The following is a 23263-nucleotide window of genomic DNA, read 5'->3' as shown; positions in this document are numbered from 1 at the left end:
ACCTGAAGTTACATGTGCACTTTTTTTCTCCTAAAGCCAAAGCCTGCTATCTTAGCCCAATACATACAGGTCAGGACACACAAGTTATAAAGTGATTAGAGAATCAGTATATAAAAAAACCCACAAAATTTTTTTTTAAGGTTTATTTTAAACAAAAGGAAGTCCAATTTTCCAAAGTAATATTTTCTTTGTACTACACTTAATACAACAGAGTAGAAATGGGGGAGCCCAACTGGCACCATAGATACATATTCTACAACTAGGGGTTCCTGATTTCCCAAAGTTACTAATAAATTATATAATATTTATATATGTATATAAAAGTGTCCTGTTTTATACATTAAAAAATTAAGTTGCAGAAATCGGAATTAGAATTTCCATACTGGGAAAAAAAAAAAAAAAAAAAAAATTATTGTCAAGTACACCCAAAATAATGTAGAAATCATGTTCCACCCAGTATGTAGATTAATTTATTTATGGTTCTCATACCATTTGTAGAGATGCTAGAGTCATAGTTCAGCACATGTTCAGCTCAGCTGGTAAAGGGTCTCCACAGCGGCACATTGGATGTATTATACATACAGAGGAGTAATCTCATCTTAGATATTTAAAGAATATCCACAAGAAACAAGTCTGAGATGTAGATCCCTTCCCTCTTCTAAAAAAGGTGACTTGGTTACAGTGAATGCATCAGCAGCTATATAGCCCTCTCCTACAGGAGTACTGAATATAGCAGAGTAGAGCCAAAAACAGACCATTAATGTGTGCTGGAGGCATTACACAGTACCTAAGAGTACTGGCTCCTTACCCGGATTTCCCTACATTAGACATGTGCAGATACCTTCCATCATTCTGTTACCTCTGCATAGTAGCCATGAATTACCTCCCCTCATAGGTGCGCACACAATGACAACTGTCAAACATGGTTTTATTTCAAACATGAATAGTTTAAAAAAAAAAAAAACCTCAATTTTTAAAATCAATGTACAGAAATGTACAAAATGGTTAATGAAAAAAAAAAAATGGAAAATTCCTATGGACACAGAAAAGATTATACAACAGACACTTAGAAAGTGCTGTCTTAAAGGGCTGATGAGGGAGAGCACCAGAACAAAGGGAAAACGACAAAATGCAAACTGACCAAAATGAAAAAAAGGGTTAATATCTAAACTTTTTGTATGACGTTAAACACGTGGGAATGCTATCCAGGTGTTAAACAAAACCTGCCACCACGGATCTACCTATTAAGGTAGATCTGTTGGCAGGTTCCTCTAATGTAGAGTATTATAGCCCTTTTTAGGGCCAATTCGTTAGGGCCAAACTTTTATACATTTTGATCCCCCTAATATGTAAATCTTCTAAAGAAGCTACTGGGGCGTGGAGGAACCGGAGCTTGGGCAACACGGCACGGCTACCCCACTCCCCAGTAGCCGCTTGCGTTCCACCTACCAATGCATCTTCAGCGCACAACTACGAGGAGCTGCGTGCACACTCATCTGCAAAGCTGGGTTCTGCGCATACGCAGAGTAGGCTGCTCAGTCTTGGCTTCGCAGACGAGTGCTACCAGGAGCTGCACGCTGAAGATGCATTGGTAGGCGGAACGCAAGAAGCTACTGGGGCTTGGGGTAGACGCGCCGTGTAGCCTCACCTCTGGCTACTACACGCCCCATTAGACTCTTTAGAAAATTTGCATATTAGGGAAATCAAAATGTATAAAACTTCTGGGCCACTAAAAAGGGCTAAACTACTCTACATTAATAGATAGATCCATGGTGGTAGGTTTCCTTTAACAACAATTGCATCTAATAGTCTTCCGACAAGTCTATTTCATGTTCCACTTTTTTGAGGTCAGCCATTTTAAATCCAAGTAGCACTCTATGTTTTTGACCACGGAGCGCTTTCAGGCAGATATAGCGTTTCGTACCAAAAAAGGAGGCAACATCGCTTTTCCACATCTCAAGTACAACAGACAGCAATTCTATTTCTCTCTTGCTGGGGTATGGTTTCTTGTGGAAATACCTGGATAAAAACTCTTTCTTCGCCTCATGAGACACTGTCGCATTAGAGTCTGGAACCAATTCTAGGATATCAAGAGACTGCAAAGCATCCAGAGACTCTGAAGGATCCACTTTAATTTCGAGCCTCCTCCTCTTAGAGGGCACCTGATCTTTTGAGGCATTTGGCCCAGGTCTGTGTGTATTCTTAGACTCATTTGAGGCTCCCTGAGAATCGCCGTTTTGTTTTATTTTAGGCCCATTATTTTCAGCAACCAACTCAGCTCCTGAGGTAATATCTTTCGGTGCATTACGACAACGCTGAAGGTGGATTGAAATGGCCGGCAAAGTCATAGTGCCAGTGTACACACCACAGCAATGGATGCACTTAAAGGCAGGAGTCTTTAGGATTGTATGCACTGTGGGCATTATATGATGTTTTTCTTTCAAATGTGTCTCGTATACCTCAGACCTAGACAAAGCACCATTACAAAATGGACATTTTGAGACTTGCTGATCTTCTGCAGTAGAAATCTGTGGTGCAGGCTGGATTTTTATATACATTGGAGTAGCCGTGTTCGCAGAGTTTCCAGTAACTACAGCAAGGTGCATGTTTATGTCTCCAAGCTCTTCTTTAGTTAAATTAAAGGTAAAGTTAAAATGAGGGAAAATGGCATCTCCATACGCATCAGTTGATAATGTAATACCTTTCTTGATAAAATCTCCATGCACCTTCTTTTTGGCTACATGTAAAATTTTCATATGATAGATAAAGTTTCTCAGTTCAAAGAAAACAGCCTTGCAGTATAGGCACACCATGCCATGCATCAGTAAGTGTTTTAGCAGGTCCCCTTCTTGTGTAAACGTCTTGCAAATGACACAGCGAATTGTGTTTTCTTTCAGGACTTTCAAGAAGGAGGCCTGAGCAGCTATGACTACAGTTTCCTTTGCCTCATTGGTGGTAGAAGATTGTGTTGGTTTGTTAGGACTACCTTCTTGTTTAATGTGAGCAATTTGCATGTGTACCTCGTACACATTTGAGGGGAAGAGTTCACTGCATACAGGGCAGGTCTTCCATTGTTTAGCCTCCTTGCCTAATGCCCCAGGACTTTTTGCAGCAACAGACTTGGGCTGCTTTTTTGCTACAGTCTGAGCCTGCTGTACAACAGGAGGAGATGGAGCACTCGCTGGAGATGTTGAAACCTGCATCACTTTATCAGGCGGTGATGACACTTGTACTGGCACTGTTGGTGGATTAACAGCAGGTATAGCACATGGGCCAACTGGTAATGTTACCGAGATAGGAGCAAGTGTGTACGTGGGTATGCCATTTACTTGCTTTCCTGTTGGAATCAGCTGTCTAAGTATGGGGGCAGTAAGGATTGTGTTTTGAGGAATGCCAGGTTGACCGCCTGGAAGATTGTTAGGGCTCACAGTCTGATTTACAGGAAACCTTACACCAGGATTCACATTTATGACAGCAGACTGCAATGACTGCGGACAGGTTAGAACCGTTGACTGATTTAATGCCAAAGCTTGGTTGATGGGCAGAACGGCAGATCTCACACCAGCCTGAGCACCAGGGATAACTTGGCCTCCTGAAGGAAGGACAGCTGTAGTAACAGGCTGGTTTAAAGGAAATCTTGGGGACAGGAAGACAGATTGGGGAAGGGAAGCTTGTAGGGTAATGCTCTGGTTTTGAGGAAGTTGAGCAGTAACAAAGCCAACCTGAGCAGTAGGAGCAATAGTAGACAAGTTCTGGCCCAAGCCTCCAGCGGGATCAGAGATGTTTGATACTGGTACAATTTTCTGGATGAGGGGATTAGGTGCCCCTAATACAGGTGGTGGATTAGGTCCATTCTGTGGAAGGGAAGTTACTTGGACATCCTTAGAGGCTGCAGGTGCTATAGGAGAGGATTTTGGCAGCAACACTGACGATTTCAGGGACTGAGCTACAGTGGGACTTTTTGCATGGAACTTTCTGTACGGTCTTCTAGTAAGTGGTCGACCAATATCACAAACATCACTTCTGAGTTTCAGTTCCAAATCTCTGTGTTTATCAGATGTTAAAATGTGGTATATCAAAGCATCACGGTTACTGGTAATGAAACTGCATTTTTTACAATAGAACCTACTATCTATACTGATTTTCAGTGTAGAAGACTGTTTGATTTCCTCTTCAGACTTCTCCCCAAAATAGATTTCCAGTTCAGCTTGATGATGGGTCATAAGAACGTGTCGTTTTAAAGTATAATACAGCGTGTCAGAAAAGTTACACTTTCTACAGGAAAATTTGCCTGCATTGCCCGTTTTTGGACTCTCTTTTGGAGACTGGACTTTGCGGACACTGGAGTGAAATATTCGCATATGCTTTATAACATTCTTTGTTTGTGAAGTGTATGGGCAGCTCGGACAGGCAGACATAAGTTCCTGGTCCTTCTCATCTTCATGGTAGCGTTGCAGATGGCTTTTGAATGAAGAGAGCAGTCTAGTGGAAAATTTGCAGAGACTACAGCAGAACTGTTTTGATCGGTAACTCTGAAAAGAAAAAAAAAAACCCCATTAAAAAAGTCATTTTATAAGCTAACAATTGTGATAACATAACCAGAATAGAAAATTTATGTGAAAAGCAATGCATTTGCTTACTCATCTTTGTACCCATGTAAAACTCAAACTTCATACTATTAAATACACAGTGATCCAGTTTTTCTACTCGATCAGTGTTCATAAAAAAGGTGGATTGTTTGACATTAAATGGTTCCCCCTAAGTCCCCCTTGTGCACAAAAAAAAAAAAAAAACCCTCTTTGGCAATGTGTGCACTATTCTCTATGGGGACGTGAGGGAGCCAGAAAAAGGGCTCCTGATGAGAGTCTGCATTAAAGGGAACCTGTGTGCAGCTCTGGACATTCACTATGCAAGATGGGGAAATAAAACAATATATTTGCCATTTTTGGTTATTAGACACTATTACTAGAAAAAAAAAAAAAAAAAATAGGAAAAGGGTAAAAGCAAACACTTTACAGTTATACACTCGGCACTCTATGTTTGTAGGTTACAAACTTGGCTAGACCAAACAAATGAATGAATGGTCTTCTAAAATAAAGGAATAGACACCAGATCACCATGTTTAATACATTTGCAAAATCAGCTTCTGTTTTATGTGTTTGGGCAACAAAATTTAAAATTGAGATTGATATATATATATATATATATATATATATATATATATATATATATATACTAAATATACCAACAAATCCAGCATGATAAACCAGGGACACTTACTCATAGATCCAGGCACCGTGCTGCTATTACAGAAAGTGCAGGGCAGAGGTCACTATAACATTGTTCCAGAAGGATAATAATATTCCTCTCATTATTTTTAGGAGTATTTTTAGCTGTACACAATGTTGATAGATGCTATTCATACAAGTCATCTCTGTCAGTATTTTCTGTGTCTAAATAAATTGAAGCAGTTATAGTGAACTTACATTATGCATGAGACAGACCAGACTGCAGCTGGTGGTGCCAAACCCTCGCCCCTCCCACCCTGTGGCTGCACCACCAGACTGACTAATGCTGCCTACACCAAACGTCCAGCCTGCTGCTAATGCGAACACTGTATGCACCAAACAGCCTCCTCCTTAACCGACCCCATTTTTGAAATTTTTATTGCATGTTCGTAATTTTTTTTACATGTTTTTAGATGCTAATTATGCAGATCACATAACTGTGATCTTATGGTAACATCCCATAGGATCACTGTCATCAGTGATCTTGATACAGACAAGCAGAAAAGATGCACATTGCATCTTCTCTGCATTCATCTGGTCCCTCTTCTTGGGAAATCCCAGTCACAATACAGGATTGGACTGTCTGTGTGACAGCTGGGATCCTGGAGATGGTTCTGTGCGTATGCATTGCCATTGGGACACAGAGGGCGTCTACAAGCCGAAGCTTAGCTGTGCAAGGTAATGTGACTGGAGCATCAGCGGCCAATAGGGAACAATGCTGCTCCAGTCACATGACCAACTACCTGGGCAGCACGAAGCCGGGTGCTTGTATAAGCATTAACGCAATCTCTGGTGCAGGGCGAGTGAAACTAAGACTTACTGCTGCAAGTGCAACAGCCTGAAGCCACAGATTAGAAAGCTTCTGTAACATGGCCATAACCCTCATGGCATAACATTTTAAAACTGTAATTAGAAGGAAAGAAAGACATGGATAGCAAACAAGAGATTACCAATTTCAAGGTGCCTGGATCTAAGAATTAGTGTCCCTGTTTTTTTCATGGTAGATTTTATAATGCATCATTCACATTTACTTTCTACCTTTATAATAATAATAATAATAATAATCTTTATTTATATAGCGCCATCATATTACGTAGCGCTTTACAAATCATAGGAAACAAATACAAATATAATATAACATGACAGAGCACAACATTTGTATGGAACAACAGGAGTGAGGTCCCTGCTCGCCAGAGCTTACGGTTTGTGAGGATGATGGGGTAACACGAGGTAAAAGAATATTTAATGGTCAAGCCATTCTTCTTAGGGAATAGAACAAAATATAATAAATGGAATTGCTGTCGCTTGAACCACTCAGCCGTCATCATATATACCAGGTCCAGGGTGAATGGGACTGCAGAGAAGTCTGGTGCCTGTTGGTTGCTGGATAACAGATGGGAGGACGACACAGGACGGGTTAGTAGAAGAGTTAAAACTTCATGCAGTTAATGAGTGTTATAGGCTTGCCTAAAGAAATGGGTTTTAAGAGCACGTTTGAAACTTTGGAGGTTAGGTATTAGTCTGATAGTCCAGGGCAGAGCATTCCATAGAATTGGTGCAGCTCTAGAGAAGTCTTGGAGACGCGAGTGGGAGGTCCACACTAGGGTAGAGGTTAATCTAAGATCACTGGCGGATCTAAGAGCACGGGTTGGGCGATAGACTGAAATAAGAGAGGAGAGGTAGGAAGGTGCAGCATTATACAGAGCTTTATGGATGAGGGTTATTATTTTAAACTGTATTCGAAAGGAGACTGGCAGCCAGTGCAGTGACTGGCATGAACTGGAGGCATCCGTGTAGCGTTTAGTCTGAAAGACGAGCCTGGCTGCTGCATTAAGAATCGATTGGAGAGGAGAGAGTTTGGTGAGTGGAAGACCGGTTAGTAGAGAGTTACAGTAGTCTAGTCGAGAGTGAATCAGAGCAACAGTTAGCATTTTACAGGTTTCAAATGTGAGAAACGGTCGGATTCTGGAGATGTTTCTGAGATGCATCCGGCAAGAGCGAGCAAGAGATTGAATGTGTGGCTCAAAGGAGAGGTCGGAATCCAACACAACCCCAAGACAGCGGGCCTGATGCTTTGGGGTTATGGTGACCCCACAGACTGATATGGAGAGGTTAGGATAGGCTCTGTTAGTGGATGGTGGAAAGACAAGAAGTTCGGTCTTAGAAAGATTAAGTTTCAAGAAGAGAGAGGACATGATGTTAGAGACAGCAGAGAGACAGTCACCAGTGTTCTGGATTAAGGCAGGAGTGATGTTACGTGCTGAGGTATACAGCTGGGTGTCATCAGCATAAAGATGATATTGAAAACCAAATCTGCTGATGGTTTGTCCAATGGGTGCAGTATAGAGGGAGAAGAGGAGAGGACCTAGGACTGAGCCCTGAGGAACCCCGACAGAGAGCGGAACAGAAGAAGAGATAGATCCAGAAAAGGAGACACTGAAAGTGCGGTCAGAGAGATAGGAGGAAAACCAAGAGAGTGCAGAGCCTTTTAGGCCAATGGAGCAAAGCATCCTGAGGAGGAGCTGGTGGTCCACAGTATCGAACGCTGCGGAGAGATCCAGAAGAATGAGGAGAGAAGAGTCACCTTTGGATTTAGCAGTGAGGAGATCATTGGAGACTTTAGTAAGAGCAGTTTCAGTAGAATGCATAGGGCGGAAACCAGATTGCAGGGGGTCAAGGAGGGAGTTAGCTGAGAGAAAACGGGAAAGTCGAGAATAGACCAGGCGTTCCAGGAGCTTGGAGATGAAAGGGAGGTTAGAAACTGGTCTGTAGTTAGCAGCACTGGATGGGTCCAGTGAAGGTTTCTTTAGTAAAGGGGTAACAATAGCATGCTTGAAAGAAGAGGGAAAGACACCAGAAGAGAGAGAGAGGTTGAAGATTTTAGTGAGGTGAGAAGTGACTGCTGGGGAGAGAGACTGTACCAGATGTGAGGGGATGGGGTCACTGATGCAGGTAGTGGGGCGAGCAGAGGAAAGGAGCCGGGACACTTCTTCCTCTGTGACTGGCTCAAAGGAAGAGAGTGAACAGGGTAAGGTATCAGAGAAAAGTGGATTTATGGAGTTAGTGGACTGAGAAATTACTTCCTGGCGAATGCAGTCGATTTTCTCTTTAAAGTAGGTGGCCATATCTTCAGCCCCAAGGTCTGTGACCGGTGGCTGCACCTTTGGTGTTAGTAAGGAGTGAAGAGTATTGAAAAGCCTTTTGGGGTTGTTAGAAAGAGAAGCTATTAGATTAGTAAAATAGACCTGTTTAGCAAGATGGAGAGCAGAGTTATAGGATTTAAGCATAAATTTAAAGTGAAGAAAGTCAGAGGAAGTGCCCGATTTTCTCCACAGACGTTCGGCACTCCTGGCGCACTTACGAAGGAAACGGGTTAGTGCCGTCTGCCAAGGTTGCCTACATCTGTGTCGAAAGGCTCGAACCGATGGTGGTGCCATCTTGTCCAGGGCGCTTTTGAGAACATGATTGTAATGATTAGTGGCCAGGTTAGGACAGGAGAGAGAGGAGATGGGGGACAGCGATGGCTGCACAGTTTCTATGAGGTGGGGAACACTGATGGCACGTGGGTTCCGGTATGTGTGATAAATGGACTTATTCTGTACAGGACAAGAACTGTTTACAGTAAAAGAGAGAAGGTTATGGTCTGAAAGTGGAAAGTCATTGTTAGTAAAGTCAGAGACAGAAGAGAGTCGGGCAAAGACCAAGTCAAGGATGTTTCCCTCTTGGTGGGTAGGAGAATTTAACAGTATCAGGTTTTTAGTCTTTGGGTGTAAAGTCTAGGCAGGTTGCAGGCTCTCTCAGAATACCATACAATGATAATTTCTAGAACTAAAACTTTAAAGGGGTATTCCAGGAATCAGCATAATTCATATGCAAATGCATACTCAAAATATAAGCTATTGTGTAATTAGTTATTTAATTTTTGCTTCCCTTAGCAGAAAAATGCTGATGACATAGATAGACTGTAATGAAGAATTAAAATGCTACAGGCCCTTTAATTAGTCCGTTAATTTCCTCCGCGCGGTCCGCCGCAGAACAGAAGATGGCCGCTGGTCACATGTCCACATCACTGGTCATGCGATCACCACTATGTTTGGCTGTAGTCAGTTGGTTGCAGTGCATCCAGTACGGCCAGTGTTTTGGTGATGGCAGTTACACATCATTACTATGGTAACAGAGCAAGAAAACCTGTTACATCATCACTGGGAGCAGAGCCTGAGAGGTAGGAGGAGTTACTGGGAACTAAAGGATCATGGGACTTGTATTTTCCTGTGGAAGCCATCTTGTTGATAACTCCACCTACTTTAGAGAGGACATAAAATGTTGTGAATCATAAAATCTAACTATTTAAGCTCCGTTTTGTGACTAATGACATTGAACATTGTTGTATTCATTTATTTATCTCATCATGGGTTGCGTCAGACATTCATATTCCCGGAATACCCCTTTAAGGGGTTAAAATATTGATGACCCATTAGACATTGTGTAGGCAGACAGACCACAGTTCACTGTGTGCTGCCACTTCTACACAGACAGCTGGTCAGCAGGCGGTGGTAGGTCTAATATCTAAATCCTCACTGCAGGAATCAATAATTAGACTAAAAATAAACATTTGAAGTACATTGAATGACAACTTAAAGATAGAATCTTCTTAATGATAAAAAAGGGAGAGTATAGATTTTAAACAAGTTACTGTGAAACTATTGAGGGTCAGAAGAGAATATAGCATACAGATTTTCTATTCTTTGTGTGGGTATGGATAATCCTCATATGCATCTGTCTAGACTGCCTAAAAGCACAGTAACACCATCTACATGGGAAACCAAATCGCAAAAAATGGTACAACCACCAACTTTATTTATCCCATGTCCATAAAATAGGAGATACATACAGACAATAAGGGTTACATTTCTAAGTTTAAAAATTGCTGGGACCCCACTGAGTACTATAAATGGGTATTCAGTCCCCCATGGTTACTAGAAATGGAAATGAGATTAGAGTCATCCATCTGGCTGCAGAAGGAGGAGAAGAGGGAAGCCATGTTGGCTCATTCCATGGACATTGATGAAAGTCTATGGTCATTCCAGCAGTACATGCAACTAGAGCCAGAAAGCAGATTTATACATCCACAAAATCTCTTATTGAAATATGCACCAGCATTACACAAGGCAGTGACATCAAGGGAGGATCTACATTAAATTTTTGCAAAAGATTGCAATGTAAAAGTTTTCTGTTTAATTATACATATATGAAGGACCTGCTTAAAAGTAACATTATTAAAGTGGCTCCAACACTTCTTCATGCAGTGTAAATGTCGCTTATGTGCAAGAAAATCTCAGTGAGCACGTTAAATGGTTTCATAAGTACCTAATTTATCGTGATGGATAAGAGGGGTTTTTTTTGTTTTTTTTTTTAATAAGCAGCTCTTCTACCTTAAGTTATTTCTATAAGAGTTTTCTTTAATGCATTAAATAGTACAATACAGAACTATCCAAAAAAAAAAAAAAAACAACAACTTGTGAATGTTCATTTTTTGATGTCTGCATGTGACAATGCTACTTTGTGTACACGTCCAAGACTCTGCCAGAGGATCCACATGGAAACCTTGGACAGACCCTAATGCAGTTATGGATTAGCAATTACTTATGAAAAGGCATGTTGTGTAACAAAAAAAAAATGCACAGAAAACTTGTAGGAAATGAAAATAAGGAAATCCTAGAGTTAGATTTATGACTATCTGTGCATAAGTGACAGAATAGAAACCTGTTCTACTCTATTTTCCAACAGCTAGTATTAGACATACATTTCTGCGTCCAATAGCTTCCCAAAGCGAGACATCCTCCCATGATGTACTGGAAATGTGTGTGTCTCCTGGATTATTAGTTTCGATTTCCTAAAAAACAAACAAACAAAATATATACATACATATACACATTTTGATACTTAATGTATTGCAAGTGTGTAACTGTGGCGCCAAAGAATTCTCATGCACTATTGGAAGAAGCCAAAACACTACTGTACAGTATTTCAGCCCCATGAGCCCATAGCATCAGTGCTTTCTCTTTACAGTGCATGTGCCCATGTGATTCTACAGATCTTAATAATATGCAATAAAATAAGAGTAACCATGCACCCGATTGCATCAAACACTTAATCAAGTGTTTACTAGCTATCCAGCAAAAATGTAGTCACATTTAAAGGGAGCCCATCACCACATTTTCACAAATACAGCTAGTGAAAGCTTTCCATAGAGCCATATAGACTGACAGCCTTGTTTTAGCTAAAAATAGTTTCCCCATCATCTCCGTTAATCAACTTTATCTTATATTGGCATCAGAGGAGGAAAGTCCAGCTTGACCCAGGATCTCCCTTCTACAACTCTCCAAGTCCCATGCCTCTTCTTAGTACGTCATGAAACATTGAAGGTCCTTTGCCTCCATAGACTGCTACTCCTCTCATGGAGGCTGCTGGGATTTAATGTAATCAGATACATATGGGGTACACTGTACAAATGTAAATGACTTTAGATAATATCATCCTGGTAACCTGACACGAAATAGCCAATGTTGTAACAGAGCACTCTCAATGTACCATATAGCAGCCCTCAGTATTGTATCCACATTGGGTTTTTCCATTCCTCGCTTTTTTACACGTCCATACAGTCATCCGTTTATATGGTCATCCATGCACCATCCAATTTTTGCAATTTTGCAGATCCATTGACTTTCTTCTCTGTGGTCCGGAGAGAAATAGTGAATGGTGCTTTTTTTTTTTTTTTTTAAATGGCCACCACATCCACGAAAAAGAACGTATTACAGTCTATTCAGTTCTGCTTTTACAATGAATATCATATCTACTCTAGTATAAGCAGAGATTTTCAGCACAATTTTTTGTGCACTATAAGTTGAGCGGCCAAACAACAGGACAAAAATCGAAAAATAGAAACTGCCTTTATATTACGCAGACTGGCCGCCCATTTATTAATTTCATCGGGCTTTAGACCAGTACACGGTAGAACTAGACATTTCTCTTCTGTGCCAGATTAATATCCAATGCTGGGTGATTAATCCGGTGCAGTACAAGACTTGCAAGTCATAGTTTGCACCTCCTGTAGTTTGTCTTCCTTTACTGCACCACAATATTGAATTTTCTGGCACACAGGTTATTTCTTTCCCTTCACGTCCCTTTTCGTAGGAGTCAGTATACAGCCCAAAATTGTTATAACACCTTCAATAAAATGTGGTTCATGGCATTGCAGGTGCAAATTCCTGGCATAAACAGATTGATAAATCTTCTCCACTTTGCTCTCACCTTACCATGACCAGGTGTTCTGGCCGCAAACTTGCGGCTGGAACACAGCCCCAACACATTTGTGTTCATAGGGCCTTAAAGTGTTTTACAAGATCCTGTAAACCTCATTTACAGTGAGATGACAGAACAAAAGATGTATAACCTGATCTTGTATAAATTATGACAGCTTTTTTCTATACAACAGCTGACATTACATAGAAAAAAAAAATCACAAGTAGTCAATCTCATTAGAAAATGTACACAATTCACTGCAATATTGCAATATGTACTATAGCAGTGATGGTGAACCTTTTGGAGACATAGTGCCCAAGCTACAACCAAAACCCACTTATATGTTGCAAAGTGCCAACATGATAATTTAAGCAGTAACTTATTGATCCTTGCTGTATCACAAGTTTTAATCGTATTGGTGTCCCGAGTTCACCAATACAATAGAAAGATGGAGAAATTTGGATTGTAGCTTCCCTCCAAGGTCCCCTGAAGAGGAAGGATCGGGGGACCCAGAGTAGGAGGTCCAATAACCATCCTTCTCTATCCACACCTTCTTGCTCCTCCTTAGTACTGGCAGCGCTGAGCATGGCACGTCCTCGACTGTATTGAATCACAGGAGACAGCCTTGAGACCTAGCTGGCAAACTCTGTGTTTTGGGTGAAGGCCTGGGTTCCCACAGAGGGCTCCAAGTGCCACCTGTGGCACCCGTGCCATAGGTTCGCCACCACTGTACTATAGTGTTCTAAAACATTCCATAACAAGAAAGTCAACTTTTCTGTAAAGATCGACAGTGCAAATAACAAAGGGCAGATTCATACAGAGAAGCCGTGCTGAAGTGTTATCATGATTAAAGTTTATAGCTACTGGTCTGCAAGGATGAAGGGACTACTTGTGTAATATAAATCACCAAGATGTTTGTAGTCCCATCTGACACCGGAAACAGGACACTGCATGGTGCATAATCCAAGGACTGACCATGGCAGTGCGGAACAGCCATTATGTGACATTCACTAGCATAGAAATTGGATAATCCCATCCCCTCTATACAAATACGATAGCAACACTGTGTAGTGAGAAATGGAGAGTTAAATAATCCCAGGGTGCTCAGCTCAAAATAGTGAGGCAATCCGACATTCATGAATTGTATGTTAACTTATTACATCATCCTTATACACTGGGACACAAATGCTTTTCTTTGTTTACGGTCAGGAAACCAAGAAGAATATAGTGTAATAGTGTAAAGAAAATGTATCAACAACTTTCTTTTTCCTCAACAGATTATGAAAAGGTAACTATATTTATATAAGCACTCTCCCTAACAAGAGTCTATGTAACGCCTTATACACTGCTAGACAAAGGCTGGTATCACAGCTAAAACGTAGCTGGAGGCGGATTAAACACTTTTTTTTTCACTATATAAAACACTGCTGCCGTTTTTCCTTGGAGAGAAATATTATATATATAAATAATTTTTTTTTGCTCTATCTGCAGTCTATGACAAGCTTGTCTGAACTCTGATAAACCCATGGCCATAGGCAGCAGCAGTCTGTAAACACAATGAGGTCTTTAGAGAGTTTTATAGCCATGCTTTGTTCAGATAAGAGGTGAACATAGGTTGCAACTTCATCTACTGTCAGAATTCGGGGGGCAATACGGGCGTTTTCTTCAGAAGAGTTATAATCCCATCTGTGATAGTGACACTTTCCCTTTAACCCCTTAAGGACGCAGGGTTTTTTCACTCATTTCTCACTCTCCACCTTAAAAAATCCATAACTTAAATTTTTACATGTACAGAGCTGTGTGAGGGCTTATTTTGTGCGTAACAAATTTTACTTTCCCTTGATGTTATTTATTATTGCATGCCGTGTACTGGGAAGCAGGGGAAAAAATAAATAAAAAAAATTAAAAAAAAAATAAAAATCACATTTCGGACATTTGTGCGCCATTTCCTGTTTTGGAGGTCACCACCGGTTATAACAGATTTTATATTTTGATAGATCGGGTATTTTGGGACGCGGCGATACCTAATGTGTTTGGGATTTTTACTGTTGTTTAGGTTTTATATCAGGGAAAGGGGGGGGGTGATTTGAATTTTTAATATTTTATTAATTTGTTAAATTTTTCCCCCTTTTTTTCACAATTTCTTAGACCTTCTAGGGTACATTAACCCTAGGTAGTCAAATAGTTCCTACCATATACTGCAATACTACTGTATTGCAGTATATGGCGCTTTTGCATGCAATTCATGTAAATGCAGAAACCATGGCAACTGATCACTGCCCCCCTCAATGACGTTCGCTCATGCGTCGCCACATTTTAAGTGCTGGCAGCAGCAAAGAAGAGGTTAACAGCCCGTGAGCCCTCTTCATACACCCTTCATAGCTCTGCGGCGGATATATACGTCGCAGAGTGTGAAGGGGTTAAAGAACACGAAGCATTAAACGTCAATGCCATCTTACCCAAGCTTCTCTTGTGGTCTAATGACAGTTTTTAGATACCAATAAACTGTTTTTAAAGAAGATCATTTTTGGAATATGCAGCAGATGACTGGACCAACTGATACATTGCTAAATTTTGTCCAGTGATCCAATGCTGTCAACCCTGATCCTGCCGCCACAACTTTTGGCTTTTGCTTAGTTTAGGCAAGACTCTGTGTCAGTATCAGATAAGCGTCCAAAGAGGTCTAAAAAGGTTGATGGCAGACTGACCAATGCAATGCAAGTTAGTTTTTGGTACTAGTGACATGGCCATGAAAACTACCACTTAACCTTGCTTCCAAGTATTAAATCTCAAAATTTGACAAATTCTGCTCTCTTACCTCAAATTCTTCTCTGCAAGTTTCTAAACCAATCTGCAGTAGCAATTGCTTCACCCTTTTTCTTGCCTTCCTTATTTTCTCAAGATTATTTACAGGTGCTTGGAACATTTTGGAAGCACTAAAGAAAGAAATAAAAAAACATGTAGCATTGCACTATATAATATAGTCACAACTATAATTTCCTTAATAATTGATGACTTCAGAGTCTATTCCCATTAGGGTTAGGGTGCATTGTTGAGATGAAAAGAAGCCCAGACACTGCTAGAATAACAGACAGGAACAAGCCGGTGAGGATTAGGTGGTGGATATATTTAGGTAACACATTTCAACACTGAGGCAGCTAGCCGTAAAAAGGTGACCTGCTTGAACATACCCCTAATCACCAAATGAGGGACGATTTATCCGGATGTTTGTCCCTCATCAATGCAGGGTGGGTTTGGTTTATAGACATGCAGTCTAACCCTCTACATCCACAAAAGCTGCAATATCAGATAGGTGCATCTATAAAATGGCAGAGTGAAAACCTCAGATCGAGGAGATGAATTTTCAGAGAATTCAAATTGCAAAGTTTAGGAACTGTGTAGATTGTTGATCACAATCAAGTTTTCAGTCCTAGAACATCTTTCTTGTTGGCATCTATGATATGCTCTGACATTTGCAGAGGTTATTGCAGGAAGGAAATGATATGTGATCATCAATATCTGTCTCCAGGGTTACAATAGACACGTTCTTTAAATTGAAATTCAGGCTGTAATGGCGCCAAGATGACTGTCAAGAAGGAATCTAGCTAGAAAAGGAAGCAAAGTGTTACCAAAGTCAATTCTGTAGGTTTTTATTTTATACACTGCCGCTCAAAATTTTGGGGATCACTTTTGGTTGCTTATTTTTTAAAGAAAAGCACATTTTCTTAAATGAAGCCAATATTAAAGGGAACCTGTCAACACATTTGCACATTTACAGCCAGTGACAGGTATCTATAGAGCCCTATTAACTAACTGACACCCTTCTTTCAGCTAAAAATAGTTTCCCCTTACATCCACATTTATATTATATTCCCTGGCATCAGAGGGGGCGTGTCCTGCTGGACCAGCCCCTCCCATCTATTCCTCCCCATGTCCCATGCCTAATCTCAGCATGTGACTGCTGTGTTAACTGATGACTCAAGACGACAAATATAGATTGTCCTAACTAGCGGGCCATTGCAGCATGAGGACGATCTATACCGCCATCAGGATCATGCTGATAAGACAATATAGATCACATAAGACAATAAGGCGATATAGATCGTCCTAACTAGTGGGTGGTTTCAACACGAAGACAATCTATGCGGTCATCAGGATCAGAGAGATTGTTCTTTGCCGGGGAGTTTATACTTGATCGCGGCAGTTGAGGGCTTAATCAGGACAGCCAAGGAGAGAGACAGAGGGTGCAGTCACACGTCATGTTTAACGCTTGCATTTAAAATTGCAACAGCTGAAGAGAGATTTGCCTAATTAAATAGCTGTTAACACTTTGTAAACGCAAGTGTTAACAGCTGTTTAATTAGCAACTTTTTATACCCGGATAAACCCTTTAAAAGCCATTCCATGCGACATATTGCCTAGAAACCGAAGATTTTCTACAACGGCGTTTACTACTCCTTCAAAGGAGAGCACAATCAGGCTCTAACCAGAGTAGAAAGAAGTGGGAGGCCCCGCTGCACAACTAACTTGGGCAAAAGAACAGACATTGGACATAGGAAGATTGGGATAAAGAGGTTATTAACAGAAATCTAAGTTTGAGGTGTTTGGATCACACAGAAGAGCATTTGTAAGACACAGAACAAATGAAGATGCTGGAAGATGCCCGATGCCATCATTCAAGCATGGTGGAGGCAATGCGAAGGTCTCGGTTGCTTTAGTGCTGGTAAAGTGGGAGACTTGTACAAGGTCAAAGGGATTTTGAATAGTGAACCTCATCACTCCATTTTGCAAAGCCATGCCATACCCTGTGGACAGCACTTGATTGCAGTCAATTTCATACAATAACCCAAAGCGCTGTCAAATTATATATGAATTATTTAAGGAAGAAGCTGCCATTCTGTCTGTAATGGAGTGGCCAGCCCAGGCACCAGATCTCAAACCCATTGAGCCGTTGTGGGAGCAGTTTGACCCTATGGTAAGCAAAAAGTACCCATCAAGCCGATCCAACTTATGGGAGGGGCTTCTGGAAGCATGGGGTGAAATTTCTCCAGATTACCTCAGCAAATTAACAGCTAGAATGACAGATGTCTGCAATGCTGGAATTGCAGCAAAGGGAGAATTATTGGATGAAAGCTAAGCTTAAAGGAGAAAATTATTATTTCAAACCTTGTCAATGTCAGGACTGTTTTCTATTCAACACATTTGAAAAATAAGTAAAATTTAAGTGGTAGTGTTTAACTGTAAACGCCATTTCATCTTAGGTTATACATTGATGCTTTTCTACTTCTGCACTCTTAAAATTTTCAACAATAGGGGATACCAATGCCAAAATGGTAACACTAGAAAAAGCATCTCATCATGCCAAAAAAAAAAAAAATGCCGTCACATGGCCCCCAAAAAAAGTTAAAATGTTATGGCCTACAAAAGGGTCCAATGATAAAACTAAAATCCTGACAGCTGCAGGGCGCTCCTTCCCTTCTGCCTCTCGCTCTGCGCCCATAAAACAAGTAACGGCCACATGTGGGGGTCTCTGTACTCGGGAGAAAATGCATAATAAATCAGAAGATGGGTTCTCTTTATTTTTTGGAAATGTGTAAATTTTAGGGCTAAATGAACGCAAGACCGACACAATTTGTTCTAAATTTCACCTACATTTTGATATAATTACTCTGAAAATCTCAAGGGGTTAACAATCTTCCTAAAAGTTGTTTCTGATAGTTTAAGGGGTGCAGATTTTTTTTTTTTTTTTTAAATAAACACAAAAGTTATCAGCCAACATTTACCACTAAGATGAAGTAAAACATGTGGGGAAAAGACAATCTCAGAACCGATTTGATAAGTGACACAGTGTTCAAAAGTTCTAACCATATAAAGTGACGCAAGTCAGAATCCCAAAAATATGGCTGAGCCTTAAGCTACAAACTGGCTGCGTCCTTAAAGGGAACCTGTCACCAGGAGACCCATTTTTAGCACTCCCCAGTCCCCACAGAGCATAGTGCATACACTGCCAAAGTGTTTTTGTATAAAAAAAAAATTTGGTTTTACAGAAAACACTGCTCCTTTCCAGCCCCTCCCAATTGGCAACTGCCTAGTCACACAGCAGATGCTAATGAAAGGTACAATATAACATATCTTTTTTTCTGTAAAACCAATTTTTAATACAAAAACACTTTGGCAGTGTATGTACTATGTTCTGTGTGGACTGGGGGAGTTCTAAAAATGGGTCTCCTGGTGACAGGTTCCCTTTAAGGAGTAAATAGAATAGAAAAAAAAACATAAGCACATGAAAAATCTGTGACAAAATCTTGAAATAAGCTGGTTGGGATATGATAAAAAAATGACACATTCAGAGAAATTAGCAAAAGCTGTATTGAGGAACTGCTCTGCAGATGCTTTTTGGTGGAAAAAGAGGCAGAACAACTGAGACTCCACACCTACGTGTGACCAGCCCCTCCTATCACTTCTATTCTACGTGCACCATACATTGCAGCCTCACCCACTACTATTAACAACCAGAAATCATTCTCTATATGTTGAAGAAGCCGTTCAGATATTTTATTATGGACCAAGGGCAATATAGAGAGGGGTAAAACAGAGTGAACTATAACTCAACCTGTCCAGGCTGGGATAAGAGGACAGTATGTTCACAAAGACAAATGTAGCACAGATTTACCCAACAGAACACATGCCTGAGATACAACACTGCTACCTGTGAAGCATCCCCTACTAGATCTCTGGGATCTGTGCCTGCAATACCTAGACCCTTTTACACTGGCCATGTGGGGACATATATGCGATATACATCCACATAGACTTCTATGGATCCCAGCAGCGCTAAAGTCACCACAGACACACGTGTGTACGGAAAAAAAAAAAACAGAGCATGCACGTTTACACCAGTGCAACGTGCGTGTAAAGAAGCCTTCGGGTGATGCCACACATTAGTATTTTGATTCTGTTTTGAAACAGAATCAAAGGGCACTGGGGCAGCAAACGCATGTGATCAGCAATCAGCACCCAGTGTCTTGTAGAGTGTAAATGCAAGACACCGGGCGCCGATTGCATGCATTTGCATACAAACACATATGTGATTGACCGCGGGCCGCCCCAGTGATTTCATGACAAAACGGAATCAAAACGCCAACGTGTGGCATCACCCTAAGTCTGCAGATTTTGTCTTGTTGAAAATCTAAACTTACTGATATCAAACAAACTAAGATACGTATCAAAAACAAAGAGTATAAAGCACTGTGCCACCCTTGTGAACAGCTAGATGAACATACAATGGATTGGAGTATCCCACCAAGTATGGGTACAATGATGCCATGTTGTGCCCATTTACATCTGTACATTAAACGTTCCATTTCGTATGACATCCTTTTATTGCACTGCTAAGTGTAATGCTAAAGGTAAATTATAACCAGCAATCACTTTGGCATCAATTGTATCCTGAGCAGAATCTTCTCCTCTGGGATCACAATCTACAGCAGTAGGAGGGCTAGCGATTGCCAGCTGGCTCTTAGTAGTGGACAGCAGTGCACAGCGCTCTGCCGAGAGATCCTGCACGACTAATGCACAGCTCTGGAAATTACCAATGGCTGTTTTCTATCCACAAACTTGTCTCAGAGTTGCAACCCTCCAGAGTAACCAATTGGCTTCTTACACCCACGGCCTCTCTTCAACTGAGCAACGGCATGGTTTTTTTTCCTTTACCATTTTTTTTTTTTTTTTTTTTTTTTTAAACAAGAGACTGAATTTTTTTTCTTTCTGTTTACAGAGCCAGAAAAGGGCTTGTTATTTGAAGGATTAGTGGTACTTCCTAGTGTAGGTATTAAATATGTACTGGGAGTCTGGAATAAAAAATGTAATACAATTGACAAAAAGTATGGTCGCACCATTTATTTGTATCTACGGCTTTCACTGTGGAGTCTGAATTCCTACTCCGGGGCAGTACAGTAACAGACCATACCATACCAATTAAATATAGGAGGTTCCCCTCCATAATAAAAGGACATCTACAACAAGGATGAAGGATTGTAAACCAAGTACACTGACATACTGGTGTATGCTCCCTCTGGACCTGCCCTTCCTTAAAAACAAAGGCACAAGAAGCTTAAGAAAAATAAAGGCTTTACAAATTATGCAAATGAGGTGCTCCCAGCTCCATTCACATCTATGTAGCCCCTCAGGCTCATTTACTTAATTTTAAAAGCCTTTATTCGCAAAAACAAGGGCATAAAAAGCTTAAAGAAAAGCATACCCTGCCAGAAGGTCACACACACCAGTATGTAGGTGTGCTTGGTTTACAATCCTTAATCCTGGTGGTAGACGTCCTTTAGGTGCAGCGGTTGGTTTACAAACCCATAATCCACGCCATGTATTAGATTCAGATATAACAGCAAAAGGTGCAGATCCTCATCTCCGTTGGTCCACTAAGACCCCTAGCGCCCAGGCGAGCATACAGCTACGTGCCAGAGAGAAAAGAGGCAAATGCTTCTTTTGAAAGCCACTGGCTTGGTCACGGTGTGGTGAGACTGCACATGCTCATTGTTGTGATAGAATATGAAGTATGAATAGTCAGTCCACTTCAACCAGGTAATATCCATACAAAGAGCGGGTGCCATAGACCTCCATGGGGGCTGTGATATGGCTGTAGTAACGACCTCCATACGTTTATATGGAAGAGGCCTTGAGCCCACCCATGACGTGCCATATTACTAGTACAGTGGATCTTATGATGCCGGTAATACGCCATGCGAAAGCTTTGTCCACCGATAGGACAGCAGTCACCTGCCACATTCATGTAGAGCCGTAATGATATGGTAAACCCCATCTGACAGCTGCAGAGGTGACAATGGTGAACATCTCATCACTGCAAGAAAGTCACCAATAACTGGCCAGGATTTAGTAGGAGTAAAACTTATTTGCAGTATTTCTTGCCATTTCAGAACCCCCTCTAATGGGTATTTCCCAGGAAGCTCTTAGGCCCTTTTCGGGACTCTATGGCATCCGTTTGGGGGTTTGTGATGATGCTAGAGTAGTATACAGCCGCCCTGTACCGGGAAGGGTGTGCCTTTAGTATCCATCAGTACCCCCGCCCCTCCACCACATCTATCACCCTCCCCATACACAGAGGGACGATGTATACACCATGTGCGCCCTGCCTGGCGCAGGTCAGCTACATCCCGTATAGACATGTAACTAGTCGGCACAGCCTATGGAGGGGAGCCGGGAGACACTGCACATCCCCTGTATCCACCGAGAACATGGCGCTCCCGTCACACACCAAGGGGAGGGGCCAGCGGCAGGAGCACAGCTGAGAAAAGCCCGCGCTCCGCCGCCGCCGCTCCCCCTGTTATAGAGCCGCGCACACAATGGCCGCACGTGCTGCACTTACCCGGCGCTCACTGCCTGCTGGAGAGGGAGCTGCTCCCAGTTGTGGAGCCGCGGCGCAGGGTCCCGCCTCCCGCCGCGCTAAGGCACAAGCGCTCTGCCCTCCCCCTGGATAGCACCGGTATCAGTCACCGTGTGGGTGGGCGTGCTGGCCAAGAGGCTGTTTGGGTTCCTCTCCCGCCACCGGTGCGCCGTCCCCCCAACTGTCTCACCGCCAGAAAATGGCGGCCGGGTATATAGCTAGGAAGTGACGTCAGGGACCCTATAATCTGCATACGCTTAGAGCACAATCAAACCACGCCCCCTGTGCATTGTAAAATTTAGGGTTCCATTATAGTTCATATTTAGGGGGTTATTCAAGTATTAGTTGTTCAGCATGTTTAGAGGTTCCACAAAGTTCCAACGTGCACCCCCAAATAAGCCCACCCCCGCCCCTGCATTGTGCACAGTGCTGAGCTTACCCACAAAGGTCTCGCGTTGCTTACTCAAATCCAGTGACGTCAGATTGGAGGAGGGACATCATGACATAGTGGTGACGACGATAGGTCACGTGGTTTGCATAAATACCCGCCTCTTTTATGCTAATTCTATGGGTGGTATGAATAAACTCCACCCACACCCTCACAGCCAATAGGAACTTGTTTCTATGAATGAAGTGGGCGTTTTTTTTCTTATTGGAGGGAACCACTCTGGATTATTGGCAAATCTGAAAACACAACACAAATGAGGATAACATGAGGACAGGTCTGTAGGACCTTAAATATAGTCATTATATATTCTGCCTTTAGCAATAGATTGAACTAATTTATTCAGCACAGACATTTATTTGAATTCATTAACATAAAGTCACATTTTTTCTTACAATTTTCAATTTTTGTCTCTTTTGGGAAAAATATTACATCATACAAGTTATAGAATTAAGATATAGAATTAGCAATTTCCCATTTTTTTCTTTTATGTGCACAAATATTACCTTATGCCAGTTATAACTGACCATAGATAACTTTCTAGATACAACCTCATAGCTCTATACACCATAAGAACATATATACCATTATGCAAGCTTCATTGTCTAGATACAACCTCATAGCTCTGTATCATCCTATTCACCATAAGAACATATATACCATTATATAAGCTTCATCCAATGGGAGGTCATTGACTAGATACAGCATTATAGCTCTGTATCATCCTATACACCATATGGCCATATACATATACCATCATGTAAGCTTCATCCAATGGGAGGTCATTGACTAGATACAACCTCATAGCTCTGT

The 23263-nt window shown here is 41.4% G+C and overlaps 1 protein-coding gene across 5 annotated transcripts; it reads right to left on the bottom strand.

Moving 5' to 3' along the window:
- Window positions 1-911: 911 nt before the first annotated feature.
- Window positions 912-22529, bottom strand: ADNP2 (ADNP homeobox 2). Of its 5 annotated transcripts, none has more exons than XM_072152410.1 (4): window positions 22445-22529; window positions 15409-15526; window positions 11092-11181; window positions 912-4532 (listed from the first exon to the last, which is right to left on the bottom strand). In XM_072152410.1, the coding sequence occupies exons 2-4, from the start codon at window positions 15514-15516 to the stop codon at window positions 1803-1805; spliced, it is 2928 nt and encodes a 975-aa protein (XP_072008511.1). In that variant the 5' UTR covers window positions 15517-15526; window positions 22445-22529; the 3' UTR covers window positions 912-1802. The 5 variants fall into 5 exon arrangements, with proteins under 5 accessions (XP_072008511.1, XP_072008508.1, XP_072008510.1 ...); XM_072152407.1 differs by lacking the exon at window positions 22445-22529 and adding an exon at window positions 22116-22361; XM_072152409.1 differs by lacking the exon at window positions 22445-22529 and adding an exon at window positions 21988-22232.
- Window positions 22530-23263: the final 734 nt, after the last annotated feature.

Source organism: Engystomops pustulosus, chromosome 5, assembly GCF_040894005.1.
Source record: "Engystomops pustulosus chromosome 5, aEngPut4.maternal, whole genome shotgun sequence".
NCBI lineage: Eukaryota > Metazoa > Chordata > Amphibia > Anura > Leptodactylidae > Engystomops > Engystomops pustulosus.
This window is presented reverse-complemented; position numbering and strand designations above follow the sequence as displayed.

Bases quoted from the DNA above. Each gene is read 5' to 3' on its own strand.
- ADNP2 (XM_072152407.1), bottom strand. From the start codon at position 22,258: ATGCAGATTATAGGGTCCCTGACGTCACTTCCTAGCTATATACCCGGC. The intron at 15,527-22,115 runs GTGACTGATACC...TTCTTTCTTTAG, and splicing joins CCAGCACGCCCACCCACACG to TGCTTCCAAAATGTTCCAAG. The intron at 11,182-15,408 runs GTAAGAGAGCAG...TTTGTTTTTTAG, and splicing joins CTTGCAGAGAAGAATTTGAG to GAAATCGAAACTAATAATCC.